Source organism: Leptodactylus fuscus, chromosome 7 (assembly GCF_031893055.1).
Source record: "Leptodactylus fuscus isolate aLepFus1 chromosome 7, aLepFus1.hap2, whole genome shotgun sequence".
Taxonomy (NCBI): domain Eukaryota; kingdom Metazoa; phylum Chordata; class Amphibia; order Anura; family Leptodactylidae; genus Leptodactylus; species Leptodactylus fuscus.
The window spans coordinates 34,677,874-34,696,870 of record NC_134271.1 but is presented as its reverse complement, the minus strand read 5'-3'; the positions used below and the strand labels follow the sequence as shown (position 1 = coordinate 34,696,870).

Genomic DNA, 18,997 nt, shown 5'->3' with positions numbered 1-18,997 from the left:
TGCAGAAACGGCTTCTTTCTCATCACTCTCCCATACAGCTTCTCCTTGTGCAAAGTGCGCTGTATTGTTGACCGATGCACAGTGACACCATCTGCAGCAAGATGATGCTGCAGCTCTTTGGAGGTGGTCTGTGGATTGTCCTTGACTGTTCTCACCATTCTTCTTCTCTGCCTTTCTGATATTTTTCTTGGCCTGCCACTTCTGGGCTTAACAAGAACTGTCCCTGTGGTCTTCCATTTCCTTACTATGTTCCTCACAGTGGAAACTGACAGGTTAAATCTCTGAGACAACTTTTTGTATCCTTCCCCTGAACAACTATGTTGAACAATCTTTGTTTTCAGATCATTTGAGAGCGGGCTGTCCATGTTCGGCCACCATCAAACTGAACTGAACTTGAATTGTTTTGTAGAAAGAAATGGTCCAAAATACCTTCATCCAGGATCCAGGAACTGATTAAAAGCTACAGGAAGCGACTAGAGGCTGTTATCTTTGCAAAAGGAGGATGTACTAAATATTAATGTCACTTTTCTGTTGAGGTGCCCATATTTTTGCACCGGTCAAATTTTGGTTTAATGCATATTGCGCATTTTCTGTTAGTACAATAAACCTCATTTCAATCCTGAAATATTACTGTGTCCATCAGTTATTAGATATATCAAACTGAAATGGCTGTTGCAAACACCAAAATATTTAGAACAAAAAATGATTAAGATTAATAGGGGTGCCCAAACTTTTTCATAGGACTGTATATGTTTTAAGCATAAATTTGAAGTGGAGGAAATCTGCAGGTGAACGTGATTTTCTCCAGAGACATTCGGCACACCTAGAGCACCGCTGAAGAAATCGTGTCTGTGGCGTGTGCCAGGGTTGCTGCGTCCTATGTGGGACTTTATGAGTGGAGGGGGGAGCCACCTCATCCAATGCATTTTTAAGGGTTTCATTATAGTGACTGGTGGCCAGATTGGGACAGGAGATTGAGGAGATAGGGGACAGAGAGGACTGTAAAGTATCTGAGAGGTGCTGGGTGTCGATAGCACGCAAATTCCTATATGTGTGATGGGTGGGGGTATCTTGTGAAGGGGAGAGAGCACTGATAGTGAGAGACAGAAGATTATGATCAGAGAGCGGCAGAGAAGAGTTCGTAAATTTAGAAACTGTGAGGAGTCAATGGAAGACAAGATCAATTGTGTTGCCATCTATATGTGTGGTGGAAGAAGAACAGTGTGAAAGACCAAGACAAGTGGTTAATGAGAGAAATTGTGAGGCAGCTGGGGAGACAGGGGTGTCAATAGGGATGTTAAAGTCACCCATGATGAGGGTAGGAATTTCACTGGATAAAAAGTGGGGAAGCCAAGAAGCAAAGTGGTCCAAAAATTGGTAGGGTGAGCCAGGTGGACAGTAGATCACGGCTACATGTAAGGAGAGTGGACGGAAAAGTCTGATAGCATGGACTTCAAATGAGGAGAATGTGAGTGAGGGTACTGGAGGAATGGACTGAAAAATGCACTGTGGTGACAGAAGTAAGCCTACCCCACCACCCTGCCTATTATCAGGCCTAGAGGTGTGTGAGAATTGTAGGCCACCATGAGACAGAGCAGCAGGGGAGGCCATATCTGCCTGCTGGATCCAAGTTTCAGTAAGGGCGAGCAGGCTGACGGATTTACTAAGGAATAAGTCATTAATGTATTCTAGTTTGTTACACACTGAGCGGGCGTTCCAGAGAGAGCAGTTAAAAGAGACAGAGGGAGATGAGGAGAAGGAACACGGTAAATATTGATGAGGTTTGTAGGCCTTCTATGTGTGCAGGAAGAAGAGTTAGTGAAGGAAGGAGGGCCGGGGTTAGGAGAGATGTCCCCAGCAGCTAGGAGGAGTAACATGGACAGAGACAGAAGGTGGTTCAGTGATTTATGTGGGCACTAGGCTTGGTAAGTATTGATGGAATTGGGGGGAGGAGAGTAATGGTGGCGTTATGTTTTGGAAGCAGTGAAACGGAATGTCACTGCATTATCAGAAAGTGTCCCTGGAGCATTCATGTGACTGCCCCAGGGATATAGGTAATTATACTATTTTTTTAATTGAAGTAAATTAGGAGTTAGCCGGAGGAGGGGGTTTATTTTAGGGGACAATCCTTTTAATAAACATAAAACATATAATATTTTTTTGATGACCAGAACTTTATATAATTGTGGCCATTTTTGCAAATGTAACTCAGGACAACTAAATCTAAGAAGTTTTCTTGCAGCATTACCAAGTTTTCGTCACGGAGCACATCCTGAGGAGGGCCGAGGAATATGTAAGAGACACCAGTGGACACAACACTACACTAGAGACACGTGACCACATTATCATCACACATAGACAATCTGAGAAGAGAGAAAAAACTATATAAAGCATCACTTTATACATCATTCTGTATTATATAATCCTACTCTCTAACATACTGCGAGATCATTTACTTCCAATATGAACAGCAAAGAGAAATGATGGGTTAAGACTCTGTTCACATTGGAAGTAAATGACCTCGCCAGTGTTTCATGTTATTTTCATTTCTATATTTTTCCAGGCAATACTCATCGGAATCCTGATTATCGAGCGTTACGTAAGTGATATCAGCAAATCATTAGAACATAGGACATATCATATAATATTCATATTTGTCACATCTGATATTACAGAAAATCTGCATCACTGCCCCCTCCCCACATAAGACAATATCATACAATTGTGTTAGTTATTGTGCTGTATTGTAGTGCTCTATAGAGATTGTCATCATACACATCAGTCACTGCCCACAATGGGGCTCAATATATAATGTCCCTATATCACACACATATACAGTAGGGTCAGTTTTATAGGAATATCAGTATATTATGGAGTGTAGAGGAAACTCATGTAAAAACCAGGAGAACAGACAAACTCTATGCACATGTTGTACTTGGTTGGATCCAGAACTCTATATTTAATAAGATATTTTGTCTCTTTACTTCTCCAAGGATGAAGATGACGATGAAGATTCCTGAGGACGGGATAAGAGCCTTGTAAAGAATAGACTGTAATACATACATGTGACCCACAGCCCAGAAGATCTCAGAGTCTATAATTCTGCAGATTCTTCTTATTCTGTGATTCGAGAGAAATATAAAAATGGTGACTTGGCGCCCGTCTGGTGGAAATAGTAGACTCCAATAAGGAGCCCTCCAGGCCAATTGTACCCAGACACCGTCTCACACAGTGGGTGGTGTGGCAAATTGGAAAGGATATATAGAAAACCTGGGAAAGGACAGAGCGCTAATGGCAGCAAATTCAAAATAGACTTCAGTATAAAAATCACGATGTGGATGGTTTAGATGAATTGGTTCTGTTTATTGCTCCAAGGACATGAACAAAAGTTTAAAATGGCTACGTGTTTCGACACCGGGTGGGTGTCTTCTTCAGGCCAAGCAGGAGGTGTCCAGCAATAGCCTAAGAACCATTTGGGGAATGGGGTTGTGTAGGTGAGCAGGGGTATGAATATGACTCCTCAAGGTGTTATGGCCAATCGTATCGTGGGTGACAGAATGAAGGTGTAAAGGAATGAGAAATTCTATTGGAAGACAAACCGGAGGCGTGTATGAATATCCAAATACTAAAGGACCCACTGCCGGCACTACTTACGGCACATGCTCTACATACAATACTTGGTGTGGTCACGTGACCGCGAGCCGAGAACGAGGCCCCGTGATCCGACCAGTCGCGTGAGCATGCACACATCGTAGGCATGCAGCGATCTAAAGGTAGGCTTGCATGAAGAATCAAAACGTACTAGGACAAAAGCGTAAGTGTGAGTGAACAAGGTGCAAATGCGTGAAAAGTGTGTGTAGATAATAAACACGAGGATGATTGACTGGAATGAGAGTCAAATATGATTAGGCAACAATAAAAAAATAAAAATATACTGAACAGAATGTGAATATCAAAAGTGTAAGACCATAAAAAGTGCTTGTACAAGCAAGAAAAGAAACGCAGCTAATAAAATACTAAAGCTGCTACAAAAATAGTAAATACAAAAATATTATACAAAATTAGTGGTATTGGTGATTCAATAAATATACTGTGCATAGTATATTTATGAATAAAGTAATAATAAATTGTGAAATAAAAAAATAAAAGATGAAAAAATATGGAAAAAAATATCATAAAAAAGTACAGAATAAGTCAAATATTATATAGTTATTGCATATACATAATATATATGTGTGACAGGGCCCCATCCAGTCTCATCACTGCAGTGAACCAGGGAGTAGCCGATCACCAGGACTTGGGGTCAGGAAGGAATTTTCTCCCCCTTATATGGGGGTTCTTTTCACCTTCCTCTGGTTCACACTATTTTATGCAATAAATCCTATAAATTATACTGGATGGTTTATAATTATTTTAGATTTATTATAGTAATAAAGCTTAGATTAATTTATTCATTGTGTCTGTGTCTTCTTTATTGTGTGGTGTCGCCTTTTATAAAATCCTCTGAACACTCTGGTGGTTGGGAGCCAGATATAGGGGGTCATATACCGAGTGAGGGGCCAGAAAAAGGGGTCATGTGTCAAGTTGTGGGCCAAAAAAAGGAGATTAAGTATTGTGTGGTGGGCCGAGAAAAAGGGGGTTGTTTATTGTGTGGGGGCCAAATCAAGGGGGTGTTATACTATGTGGGAACCAGATAAGGGCATTTGTTGATTTGCCAATGGGGGGGGTCCTAATTAGGGGGGCGCCATCACAAAACTAAAAATAGCTGGTGGGTATTTTTTTTTTTTTTTTTGGGGGGGGTGACTTTCTATAGTTTTAACTCAGGCAGCAAAGAGGCTAGGGTCACCCCTCTCTTTGGAACACAACATTTGGGGCAGGGTTGAAATATGACTGTTATACCGGTGGCGATTTACGACCCAGCTGGATCCCGACTGGTGGGGGGCAACTGGAGAAGGACCGTATACTGTGCAGGCAATTGGAGGTGGACTGTATACTTTGCGGGCAACTTGAGGTGGACTGTATACTGCTAAGGAAATTGGAGGTGGACTGTATTATTATTAGTATTGTTTATTTATATAGCACCATTAATTCCAGGGTGCTTTACATTTGAGGGTTCACATACAATACACAAAATATACAAACAGATATGATACTAACAATGACTGACTGGCATAATGGGGTATAGGGCCCTGCCCGCAAGGGCTTACAATCTATAACTGTATACTGGGGGAGGCAACTGAAAAAGACTGTATACTGGGGGCAACTGGAAGAGGACTGTATACTTTGGGGACAACTGGAGGACTGTGTACTGTGGGGGCAACTGCAGGGGGGCTATATACTGTGGGAGAAGCTAGAGGGGGCCACTGTACAGGCATTACACTGCATGGGTCACAAAATGACATTGATAGTAATAGGCGGAGCCAAAGTGAAAGTGGGCAGGTCTTACTACATATAAATTGTCCGCTTAGGCCTGGTTCACATCTGCATTCAGTATTCTGTTCCGGGAGTCCACATGGGAACCCCCAAACAGAATACCGAACGCATTGACAAGCGGTGAGCTTATGGAAGCTTGTTTTCCATGTGCTGTCCGCACGAGTCATGCAGAGAGGAAAGTAGTTCATGAAGTTCTCTTCTCTCCCCATGACTTGTGTGGAGACTGCGCGGAAAACACACAGATCCCATTATAGTCTATGAGGTCTGAGTGTTTCCATAAGCTCACTGCTTGTCAATGTGTTCGGTATTCTGTTCTGTAGTGCTGCAACCTTATATACCAAAAATTGAGCCCAGTCTCTGCTGCATAAGGTGAGGAGGGGTATGGCCTTCATGTACACATTGGAAGTGGCTTAAGGTTGTGAGTAGTTGCGCAAGGGAGTCCAAATTGAGCTTCTGCAGCAGAACCTTTGGGTTTTTTGGGTTTTTTTTTTTTTACGCCTCTGGTCTATGCCTTGTCTTTGGGAGATCTGGCTGTCACATCTTTTCAGTCCAGCAGCTGCCAAGTTTGAAAGGATATTTTAGAATCTACTGTGTACTTGCAAAGTTAGGCCGTGGCCCCACATTGTGAAAACACAAAAAACAATAATTTCCCTCAGGACTTTTTTGGCTACGGCTTGCTACGTGGAGCCTTAAAGGGGTTAACCACTTGTTTTAATATCAATAACCTATGTATATGTCCAACAGCTGAGCTCCTGCACATCAGTCGCTCCAGTAATATTTACATGCCAGGGGCCACAGGTGGCTAAATATCGTATCAGTGATTGATATATAGGGCAGTACCTAAAGCGGCAGCTACTCTTTGTATGACGATTGGGATGGGGGTGGGGTATGGCTAACAGTATGTAAATAGAGATGAGCGAGTACTGTTTGGTTCAGCTGATCCGAACAGCACGCTCCATAGAAATGAATGATCCGAACAGTACTTGCTCATCTCTATATGTAAACATTACCTGGACCTGAGCTATTCCAGAGCAGCTAATCTGCAGCGCACTTGGATGTCAGACCCCCCAGATCCAATATGGTGAGGTATGCGAACGATAGGCCACTAATATTTCAAAGGTGGGTGAGCCCTTTAAATGCTAAGGATAGGCCACTAATATTTCAAAGGTGGGTGAGCCCTTTAAATGCTGACCCACCAGACGTTGTGAGTGTGTGCAGCTGATCTCTGGGTGTAAATCCCTTAATGCAAGTGCCCCAAAGTGACGTATGAAACAAGAGTCAGTGCAGATCCCATTGCCCTCTATACGGCTACACTGAGCCTGCAGTACATGGAGTCATTTTGCTTTGGTGCAGGGCACAGACGTGTTATTATTGGACTGCTCTAGTGTGTAGGAGATTCTCCATATTATGGAATTGTCCTATATGCAACTGTCCAGTGAACAACACTCCGCTTCATAATCCTAGATGAGGCAATAACCTTAGACAGCCGGCACACTACAGGCAGCCATTACTCCTGCCGCCCTCTGTCTCTACCTATACAGCACCGCCTCCCGCCCCCGGTAATAACATTATCCGCCTCCAGGTAACGAGACACAGCGGACGTGAAGCGACCATGCTCTTATCGCACACTCATTGGACAGAGAAGCAATGACGTCAAGGAAGGAAGCCTCGCCCGTAAACATTGCTTCTCAGCGCTGATTGGTGCACGCCTGACGAGCTGGTGACGTAAGTCTGTGATTGGCCGCGCCTCGCCCTGTCACGAGGTTCCCTGCTCATCATATGATTGGACGTTGCCTCAGTTTGCTCTGCTCCCTGCGCCATGTCCGAGCGCTCTGTGTCAACGGGGCCCTCGGGGGCCACTGTCATGGCACCACCAGGGGGCTCCACACTTGGTGGCGACTTGCCTGTTACCGGGCCCGCCCCGACAGCTGGAGGTCCGGTCCGCATGAATTTATACGCGACCTGGGAGACAGACCGAGGCAGTGCGGCCTGCGTACCTAGGTATGACGTAAGCACGTAACATGATGTCATTCACACCTGCACATAATGTACAATGGTTATGGGAAGGTGACATTATGTAATTCGCTTTGGCTGAGGTTACCTGGCGGCGGAAAGACCCGACCCTGTGGGGAATGGCCGAGCATTTGCATATGTCAGACATTAGTGGGAAGTTTAGCCATAGTAGTGAGGGAACATCAGAACTAGCATTGCAGGTGTGTCCTAATACCGAACGCAACTGCAAGCGGTGTGCAGTAAAAGCACACGGACCCCATAGACTATAATGGGGTCCGTGTGCTGGCCGTGCAATGCCCGCACGAATCATGCAAACAGGAAAGTAGATTGTGAACTACTTTCCTGTCCACATGATCCCTGTGGAGATCTATCGGTAAGCATACGGTAGTGCAATGTTTTACAGTACCTGCAAAGTGGAGAGATTCTGACCAATCCCATCCACACATTACGGAAAAAAAAAACGTACAGCAGAAAAGCTGTGTTTTAAAAAATCACTTTTAGGATAGGGCTATATGATATTTGTAGTTCGACTGCGCTACAACACATTTCTATGGTGTCACAGGAAACTTGACCATTGCAAACAATCAAACCTTGCTCTACTTTGTTGCATGCGACATCACTTCTATAGACCTCAAATGTGTTGCATGTGACAGCGACTCGCGCTCTACTACAGTTACTTTATAATTTTTGCATGTATTTTTTTTTTTTATTCATGCTGCTTGTACAGCTGTAAACAGTGCATATTGCAGCATTGTGCAACATTTCTGTGAAATCGCATTGCATTAAAATCGTGTGAGAATTTTCACGTTGCTGCGTAGTCCTAGCCTCATTTTTGGACCCTATAGGGGTTTTGTACCCCAGGGGGTCTGATCCCTAATGCTGTACAATGCTATGTAATGCATTGCAATGTATTGAGAAATACCTATACTTCTATTACATGCTGTCTAGAACCTGAGAGCTTTTAATAGCTGCCATAGTAATCGATTGCTGCTCCTGGATCTCACTTCAGGGCTGGCGATCCACCCCATAATGAAACAGTAATGGGAACATGGTGTCTCTGTCATGTTTGCCTGAGGCTTTAGCAGGGTTAATGCCTATGTACTGCAGCAGAGACCCGGCGGCTTCTGAAGATCTGACATCTGCCATAATAGTGGTTAAAGCATAAGAGAGCTTTTATTACTGATCAGAAGAGCCGGGGAATTAATAGTGGGACTTAAAGGGGTATTCCCATGACGCTTGTTCACTAACCTGCAGGCTGTTGTGCTCTCTTCACTTCCTGCTATTTTCGGCACATAGGTGGGCGGGGTTTCACTTGCACGGGATTGGTTGTAAATGAATTACCACAGTGTGAAGCTGATGTAGCAGAGCTGGATTTGAGTCAGTTTGCATTACATACAGAGGTAAGGGACTCCCTATCTCAGCCCTTATCAGCCAAATTCAATTAAACTGACTGATAAGAGCTCAGAAATCCCGGATCTCTCACCTCCCCTATCTGAGAAGCTCCGCTACTTATCAGACACAAACAGCTCAGAGCTGCTCCCAGCCCCTCCCTCCCCCCCTGAGAGCAGGCAGTGACATCACTAGACAAATGAGCAGATAATCCCAAGGTCCATAGAAACATAGTGTAAACAATGAAGTGAATAAATTAAGATAGCGGCCAAACAAAGCCGTTTTGATAAAGCAGTGTATTTAGGAAAAGTCTTAAATCCACACAAACTAGCAGTATAGATAGGATCCTTGTGATGGGACAACCCCTTTAATAGGGAGATTTAATAGGGCAGCTGATGGGCTAGTAACAGAAAAGACAGCTCTGCTCAGTGTACAGGAGCCCTGACTGACAACAGCCGTGACTACCTGTTTGTGCCAGATCACTGTTGCAGCCAATTACAGACTGACTTTGGTGGCCTCTTCACAAAAGACACGTCACATCAGTCACCTGGCCCCTACACAACTCTATTATTGATATGGGAGGCATTTTGGACCTGTCAAACTTCCTTTAAGGAAGAACATTTGGTTCCTGAGATCTTGGCCTGAGGCTGCAACGGTGCATAATGTACATTACAAAGTTTCCTAATGGAACTCTATATTCAGGGTTTTTTATGTAGTTTGTAAAGCCAAGGATCATAATGTGTGAGAACCTATATCTGACAGATATTACTTGTCTTGTTATTAAATCCACTTTTGATTTTGGCTTTAAAAAATTTAAAGGGATTCTACCACTAAAACACTTTTTTTTCTAGTTACCACGTCGGAATAGCCTTTACAAAGGCTATTCGTCTCTTACCTGTGGAAGTGCTCTCCGCCGCGCCGTTCGTTCAAAATACCGGTTTGGACCGGTATGCTAATTAGTTCTCTCGCAGCGATGGGGGCGTCCCCATTGCAGCTCGAAAACCGACCGCAGCGCCGCCTCTCTGGTCTTCGGTGTCCTCCCCTTGCCTCTTCAGCGTCTGTCGGACGCCTGCGCAGTATGCTCTCTGTTCGGCGAAGATTGCCGAACGTACTGCGCATGTGTGAAAGTGCGGTGCCCGCACTATGGCTGGGACCGCAATTTCGTGCATGCGCAGTACGTTCGGCAATCTTCGCCGAACAGAGCGTACTGCGCAGGCGTCCGACAGTACGCTGAAGAAGCAAGGGGAGGACACCGAAGACCAGAGAGGCGGCGCTGCGGTCGGTTTTCGAGCTGCAATGGAGACGCCACCATCGCTGCGAGAGAACTAATTAGCATACCGGTACAAACCGGTATTTTGAACGAACGGCGCGGCGGAGAGCACTTCCACAGGTAAGAGACGAATAGCCTTTTTAAAGGCTATTCCGACGTGGTAACTAGAAAAAAAAGTGTTTTAGTGGTAGAATCCCTTTAATGTGAAAAGACGCCTACTATCTTGTGCTTTAATGTGTAAAATTCATAAAGAGCTCTTTGGTCATCTTTCTTTACGCAGCAATAGAGTTTGATGTATTGAATCAATATCTATTTTGATTCCAGGCTGTTTTCTCTGACGTTGCGGAAGCTTGTTATGCTGAAGGATCTGGATAAAGATTTACCATCCGTTGTTATTGCTGTGAAGCTTCAGGTAATATGTCTGCTTTATGTATCATAAACATACAAGCAATATTATTAAAAACTATTTTAAGCGTAACTAAGGGAGCGTTCAGACTACCATCTGTGTCCGACAGCTAATGTCCGTTCAAAATCTTGTACGGACATTAGCATCGGACACTAGCTGTGTCCGTGACATTTTGCATTCATTTAAATGGATTTACTTTGCCGTCTAAACCTGTCTAAAACTTTTGCACAACATTGTATCTAATTTCCCATTCCTGCAGACCAGGGTTAGGCAACCTTTGGCACTCCAGCTATTGGAAAACTACAACTCCCAGCGTGCATTCTCCCATAGGAACGCCTGTGGAAGTGAATGGAGCATGTTCAGAGTTGTAGTTACACAGCAGCTGGAGGGCCGAAGGTTGCTGAGACAAACAATAATTCCCTATTTAATAATTATAAATTTCTAAACTTAAGTAGTGTGATAACATGGGTTATTGTCAGGGGGTTGCAATGCTGGCATAAAAACTGAATCTATGGGTGATCAGAACTGGAGTTATTGTGTCTTATATGACTGGGGAAAAGCAGTTGCATTGCTTCCTCCTTACAGTGGCAAAATACAACATTCAGTGAGTGAAAACGTCTTTTCTGACTAATGGAATTTTTTTCCATCTGCCCAAACTGTATCAGACATTCCTTACTAGTGATAAGTTATTGCAGCTGTAGTGTGGATGTCGCACAAGTGTTAGGTGCAGTTTTTTTGACCCCATGATCCAGGCGCTGGTAAACGTCTGGGTTCTGATTAATATGACTTCAAGTCCATGTTTCCCCCATCCCTCAATGTCATATTGCTGTCTTGATAGAGAAGCTGAATTCCCCTTGTGCTACTCAGCACATTACCAACCTGACCTGGCCATAGTACTGGAAGTTTGTTCCGAGTTGTGCATGTGTTTTGGTGGAGCCATGCATGTGTTTTGGGATAGCATTCTGTTATAATAATGCGAGCAGAACTTGTTTGTCTTTTTATTTCACATGCATGACATCCCGTTGTTTAACAAAGACATTTTTTTCCGGTTATGCTGGAGATCGTATGTGTATTACAGCGAGTCTCTGATAAGTATAAGAGGCCAATATTTCTTTGTGGTATGCCCTATGGTGTGCAACCCCTATATTAAAGATGCTGTAACAGAAAGGGGAACAATTTGAAAGAGTCTTTTTGTTCTATTTAAAAAAACAAAAAACAAAAACACTTTCACTTTTTCATTTTCTTGAATATTAGGGGGCGTTCACACTACCGTCTGTGTCCGACAGGTAGTATCCACTCCTAGTGTCCGTTCAAAATCTGGCACGGACATTAGGAGCGGACACTAGGGTTTTTCTGTCCGCTTGAAAAGTCGGACATCTTTACATGCGGACAGTGAAGGAAAGGCATGGAGTGCAAAAGAACGCACCCGATCGCCATTTAAATAAATGACAGGTGTCACGGACACAGCTAGTGTCCGCTCCTAATATCCGTGCCAGATTTTGAACGGACACTAGGAGCGGACACTACCTGTCGGACACAGACGGTAGTGTGAACACCCCCTTAGAAGAATAAAAAAAATAACTAAAAATGACCTAAAATAAAGCTCTTTGGGTGTCAATAAAATACAGAAAAATATTTGAATAACCAAGCAAAAATTATACAGTATTATTATATTATAAGTGTGTTATGAACTGGGAAAAATGGCCTGGTCTTCTAGTTAATGCGACGACTTTTTTTTTTTGTTTGACTACAGGGCTCAAAACGAATTTTGCGTTCAAATGAAATCTCTCTTCCAAGTAGTGGCGTTTCAGAGACAGAGTTACAGCTAACATTCTCGCTGCAGGTGAGTTTCCAACGCTCTTTTAAGAATTTTTATTGTATCTATAAATATGTTTTTTATATGTAATTTTCTGTTATTTTTGTCTAGTTTTCCCTATTTTTCACTTATTTCTTTTTAAAAAGTTTTCTCGCAGAGACACCCCCTCTTCTGCAGTGTAGCTAGCACGCCAATAATCAGTGCCAGACTACCTTTCCCAGGAGTTGTCCTTATTAGAGATGAGCGAGTACTATTTGAAACGGCCGTTACGAATAGCACGCACCCATAGGAATGAATGGAAGCGGCCGGCACGCAGACTTTGCCGGCGTCCGGCCGCTTAACCCCCTGGGTGCTGGCTGCGTCCATTCATTCCTATGGGTGCGTGCTATTCGAAACGGGAGTTTCGAATAGCACTCGCTCATCTCTAGTCCTTATGTGACAGCCTGGTTCTCTCTCTCGCTCTTCTCATATAATGACATCATGGCAGACACAGAAAAATTAAAGCGTCCTCCTCTTGGCCTTTACAAAAGTGGATAGCTACATATATTCAGACCCGATATATTCGCATTAGACCTCGGATTAAGGCCAGGTGATCAAGACCTAAATGAAAATGACAATTGATCAGGCGTTTTAATAATAATAGCGATAATTTAGGTCATACCCCTTTTACAGGATGAGTATGTGTTGAGCGAACCTCGTGAAGTTCATCTCATGAAGTTTGCCTGGTGATTTCCTTCAAACCAGACACGGCCAAACCAAAACTGCAATTATACTTTGGGGTATAATAGTGTAGGTATTGCAGCGCTGTTCCATTGAAATCTGTGAGGCACCTGAGACCCCTGCAGATCTGATATTGATGCATAAGGGCTCGTTCACACAGGGCAAGAGGGGGGTGGATTTTGGCGCTGTATCCACGTCATAATCTGCCCCCTCACAATAGAGGTCTATATAGACCGCTAGCTTCCTTTTTTCCGTGAGCAGTATGTTCCCGCTCACAGAAAAAAGAACCGAGCTGCCCTTTGTTCAAGCGGATTCCACAGCTAATTCAGCCCCGGCATCCACCGCACAGCAGCACCCTCCAGACTAGGCCCATTCATTTGGGCCTACTCCGGAGCGGGAAGCTGCGACTGTTGCGGAAGGTGCATTTTGGTTCTATTCTGACGCGGCTTCCTGTGTCAAAATCGGGACCAAAATACGCCATTACGTGCCCTGTTTGAACTAGCCCTAAGATAGGCTATCAATGTTAGAAACCGGATAACTTCTTTCTAAATTTCTAATGAAATAAATTCTTTCAATTGCACAGCCCAAGTGTTAGATTACCTCGACTTTGAGGTTCTTCATGAAAAGCTACATTTGGTTGCCTTATTCCCTTATGTACAGTGAGCCCTATTTATTAAAGCAGTCATATCACAAGAGCTTACAGATTATAAACCATTGCAATGTTATTATCCTGTTATTACATAGTTAATAGGGTTGAAAGAATACACAATTTCACTAAGTCCAACCTATAATCCTACAGTTTTGTGCTAGAGAAAGAATCAAATTCCCCCATATTAGGGGAACATTCTTTCAGAAATTGCAATACAGAATAAATCACTGGTTCATCATCCAATCCCCAAATCTAGTACATATAGCTTGTAATATTATATTTATCAAGACATTCAGAACTCTTTTAAACTTGTTCAATGAATTAAAGGGGTTTTTCAAAAAAATATTTTTGCCCAGAAAAAGGTCTGTTTGAGCCATCAATGGGTTAATAAGTGCACCCAAATACCTTCAGCAGTGTTTTGAGTGATTTCTGGCTTTCTGTGGGAGCTCATGGTGTTCTCTGCATTTGTTTACATGGGTAGCTTCCTGTTGTCTGAGTCTACAACTTCCATGATGCATTGCAGTTCACTCAGATTCCCCCTATATTTTTTTTTTTTTTTTTTTAAACAGGGTTTAGCTGACGCTAGGTTCACACTAGCGTTCTCAGCTTTCCGTCTTCTGCCGGCAGAAGACGGAAAGCTGTCAAAGCAGGTCCGTGAGCGTTTTATGCTCTCCGCCGCAATACCGTTTTTTTTTTTTGTTTTTTTTTAAAACCGGACACAGAGTACTGCATATCCGACTCTGTCTCCGATTTTAAAGAATCGATTTCGCGGCGGAGAGCATAAAACACTCAACACCGCTTATGGCCGGACATCTTTCAAACCCATTCAAATGAATGGGTATGAAAGAGTCCTGCAGGTTTCCGTCTCCTCTGTTTTGTGCAGGAAACGGAAACCTGCAGAACGGAGACCGGGCGCAGATGTGAACGAGCCCTTAGTGGTAAAGGTTTTTAATTAATTTATTCCAGGCAACCCCTTTAACAGCATTGTGGCAGAAAAAAATTCTATTATCACTGCTCTTCTAGTAAAGGTTCCCTGTCGACGAAGATGGTAAATCTTTCTACCTGTGGACATACATGATTCCTACAATATCAGTTTACTGTCCATTAATATATACATTGTAATAAGATCTCCCCTGTAAGTATCTTTTATCCAAATAGAACGACCCTAAGATTAATAACCATTCTTGGTACTCTAATCCCCACATTCTCTGAATTACATTAGCCGCTCGCCTCTGCATTCTTCCTTACTTAGCTATGTCTTTCTTATATACTGATTTCCAAAATTATACAGAATAGTCCTAGTGTGGAGTGACTAGTGATTTGTGTAGAGGCAAAACTCGGTTGTTAGAAGCATGTGTGCCGCCTTTTGATAAATCCAATGATTTTATTTTCCCTGGAAGCAGATGCCTGGCACTGAATTTACTGTGCACCAATATCCCAAAGTCTTCTTTATAATTTTTTTATTTTTTTTTTCCAGTCCTCGGTTTACCTAATATTTAATACATAACTATTTTTTTCTTTTCTTGGCCCAAATGCATAACCTTATATTTATCCACATTAAACTTCAATTTGCCCTTTCTCCACTTTAGCTTCCAGCTTCCCAAATCCCTCTGTAACATTACATTTTCTTCCTATGTGGTGACTACTTTACAGAGCTTAGTATCATCTGCAAATATTCATATTCATATACATTTCTAATCACACTACAAGACCACTTATAAAAATTATTAAAAAATAAGAGACCCCAATACTAACTCCTGTGGCTCTCTACTGATATCTGTGACCCAGTCTGAGGATGTGCTCTCTGTTTTCTTGTTTTCTATCACTGAACCAGTTGAAAATTATGTCAGTGTGTGTGTGTGTGTGCGTGTGTATATGTGTATATATATGTGTGTGTATATATATATATATATATATATATATATATATATATATATAACTTCTGTTGTGTTTTTTTTCCCTTTAGTATCCGCACTTTTTAAAGAGAAATGCAAATCGTTTACAAATCATGTTACAGCGACGGAAGAGGTACAAGAATCGTACTATCCTGGGTTATAAAAGTCTGGCTGTGGGAGTTATAAATATGGCAGAGGTAAGACAGAAATATTGATCTATACGAAAGAATAGGCATTTACTTTTAAATGGCAGCAGAGAATGGGCACTAAGGGAGCAAATCCACTGCGAGATATTGCATTTTGACTCGTGTAACCAAAAAAAGGGAAGTTTTTTTTTGGAAAATCTTCTTATAGGTCATTTAAACTGTTACTAAACCTCTGGACAACTTTTGGTTTTCTGTCAGTATTTGTGTCATTAATTTTGTATTATAACATATTTTGGATCCTTAACATATTTTGGATCCTTTCTGTGAAATTCTGCATTGTTCACTCTACCCCTTGTTTCTGGATTGACAGCTGTTTCTGCCTCACTGAATGATACTGTGTATGGGGTAGGGGGCTGTGTAAGAGGTACAGAAAATGAGGAGGGGGAGGATCACTTCAAACCGTTCTATCTCAGATGATCTAAAACGTACAAACTTGCTTCTTTCGTCATGAAATCGGGTAGTCTCTTCTTTCATCTAAATTATTTCCAGGGATTTCACTGCTTGAAAACTCAGCCGGGATTAGGATATTCAGAGAGGATCCAAAATTGGTTTATCAAATATATTTCAAAATTTATACTGCCATAAAAGCAAAAGTGGTCTGAAAGTTTTAGTTATGCTATAAAGAGTCCAGATATGCGCACTGTTCTTTGGTAGCCTGAAACGCTACCCAGATGAGGGCCGCTGCTGACTACCAAGATCATATAGAGCAGTCTGAGAAGCTGGAGGCCATTTTACAAATAATCTCTGTATTGTCCTGAGTCTGATGTTTTCTGCTTCTATCGGTCATATTGAGTTGCATTAAAAAAAAATCAGCTAAGCATACACGAGTTAGTACATTTGTAGAATATTTCTCATTTTCAATTTTGGCACCTTCTTGTTTTTTTGTTTTTTTTTCTCCAGGTTTTGCAGTTTCCCAGTGAAAGTGGCCTTGTTCTGTCTCTTCATAGCCATGCCAAGGATGTTTCTTTGCCTGTTGCGGAGATAAATATCCATTCACTCTCCAGTCAGCCAATTGATCATGAGGGCCCGAAAGCCAAATTATCCGGTAGGAATAAATACAAAATTCTGTCAATGTCAGCGCAGCAGTTAGCAGTCATAGTAGCAGTCAGCAGTTCTCTATTGATGGTAACATTGCATTGATGAATTAGAACTAGTAAAATGAGCAAAGTCTTAAACTATGGGAAGGATGCATTCTGCATATCGGAGGTCTGGGGATAAATGAGGGAATTCCAGCCTGAGACCTAGTGCAAAATATACATTTTTTTTTTTTAAATTCAGTATAATCACTAGCCTCTTTGTCAAAAGTGTCCATGGCCTTTCACAATATTCTAATTCCGTAGCTTTAGACTTTGCTGTATTCTCCCCTAAATGGTTTGCTGCCGTCCAGACTGAGCGTGTCTTTGTAAGGTTTACAGCCAGGCAGGATAGAGAAATTGTACAAGAAAAAAAAAGATTAATCCTCTTTGCATGTGTTTGGCCCTTTAGGGCATTCATTCTCGTGTATATGTTTTAGATCAAAAGAGAGATTCAATCTTGGTACAGTACATGGGCGAGAGAAAGTATTCTCTAACATTTCCTTTAGCAGTGTTTTTCCTTGCCCTTGTGCCAAGATCCAATCCTCCTTTGATAAATAAAACATATGGGAGAGTGGATATTCCTTAACTGAAGGGCCTCGGTATTATAAATATATTGTACATGTATAAAATATTACCAGTTTCTCAAAATGCCCATAAATCCATCTTGTCTTTGATGGAGAAATATTCTTGCTTCAACAAATAGTAGAGCTTGAAAGTCAGTGCGTCCGTATAGAGATTACTAGTGTTGCTTTGCTGACTGAAGTGGTAAAGGTTCTAAAATGAGATTTCCTTTTCATTTGACCTGCTCCCTGTATCTAATGCCTTTGCGTACAAATCACTCATCTTTTCTCTAAGACCAATAGTAGAGATGAGCGAACACCGTTTGATCGAATATCAGGCCGTTCGAGGTATTCGTTCCCAATCGAATACCACGTGGCATACGCAGTAAAAATTCGGATCCCCCTCCCACCTTCCCTGGCGTGTTTTTTGCACCAATAACTGTGCAGGAGAGGTGGGACAGGAACTACGACAACGGAGGCAGTGAAAAAATTGAAAAAACCTATTGGCTGCCGAAAACATGTGGCCTCCCATTTATAAGAACGGCCGCCGCCATATTCACCAGATTTTCGGTCAGAGATAGGGAGAGAAACATATCTGCTGAGGGCTAGATAGCGATTAGCTTCAGATAGGCAGGGAAAAATCCAAAGAACAACAGCTCTTCTTAGAGCTATACACTGCAGGGACAGGAGTCCACGAACAGTGGAAAACAGGGATACAGAACAGTTACTTGTTGCTATATATGTGCACACCAGCTTTTGTTAGGGGTGTCCCCCCACAAAATAGCAGGAATCAGGGCCAAAAACACTGATGGTGAATTTTGTTCAGTTCCAAAGGACTCTGTTTAGATTTGGCTCAGTCGCAGCTCCACTACATGCCTTGGAAGGCAAGGTTTCCTTTAGTGGCTCCATCTCAGCAGAATGATGATGGTGAAACTTTGTTAAATCTGGTTTCGGAAGGGAAAGGGGTTTCTGATCTACATCTAAAGTACTGGAGCATGTTGTTTGGACTATTAACACCTGATCAGAACCCTGTAGAGGTAATGTAGAGTCCCATATTAGAGGACCATTACCGCTAGTAGTGGTTGCAGCTAATTTTCCACCTTTGCGTTCCTCTAAATAAAAGTTACCCACAGGATTTGATGCCAAAATTTTATCAATTTCACAATCAAAATCAAGGTCCATGTCTGGGTCCTCAGTCCAATCCACTGCATCAATCCCACACAATGAGAGTGATGGTTCTGGAACCACTGTTTTAGGGGCTAAGAATTTTAAAGGGGCTAACACTCTGCTGGTGCAAGGCTGAACTCACCCAAAGGGCAAAAAACTCTGCAGGTAGAAAGCTGAAGTCACCGGAAGGGCCTCAATCTCTGCTGGTAGCTCAGTTTAAGGGCCTGTAACTTAATTTGGAAGGGCTCACGTTAAGGGCCATAAAAGTGAATTTTGGAAGGTCTTACCACAACACACACACACACTGAACGTTCAGGGTAGATACTGTTGGATTTCCCATTGTCTATTCCATCTGTGGTTGTCATGGGCAACATGATTTTAAGGGGTGCTTGTTAAT

The 18,997-nt window shown here is 42.4% G+C and overlaps 1 protein-coding gene across 3 annotated transcripts in view; it reads left to right on the top strand.

Moving 5' to 3' along the window:
- Positions 1 to 7,231: 7,231 nt before the first annotated feature.
- Positions 7,232 to 18,997, top strand: part of PACS1 (phosphofurin acidic cluster sorting protein 1) — a 53,783-nt gene continuing 42,017 nt past the window's right edge. For all 3 annotated transcript variants that reach the window (XM_075281593.1, XM_075281592.1, XM_075281591.1), the window contains exons 1-5: positions 7,232 to 7,434; positions 10,430 to 10,517; positions 12,265 to 12,354; positions 15,663 to 15,788; positions 16,698 to 16,842. In XM_075281593.1, the coding sequence (XP_075137694.1) occupies positions 7,253 to 7,434; positions 10,430 to 10,517; positions 12,265 to 12,354; positions 15,663 to 15,788; positions 16,698 to 16,842 (631 nt within the window). In that variant the 5' untranslated portion in view covers positions 7,232 to 7,252. The remainder of the gene's footprint in view (positions 7,435 to 10,429; positions 10,518 to 12,264; positions 12,355 to 15,662; positions 15,789 to 16,697; positions 16,843 to 18,997) is intronic.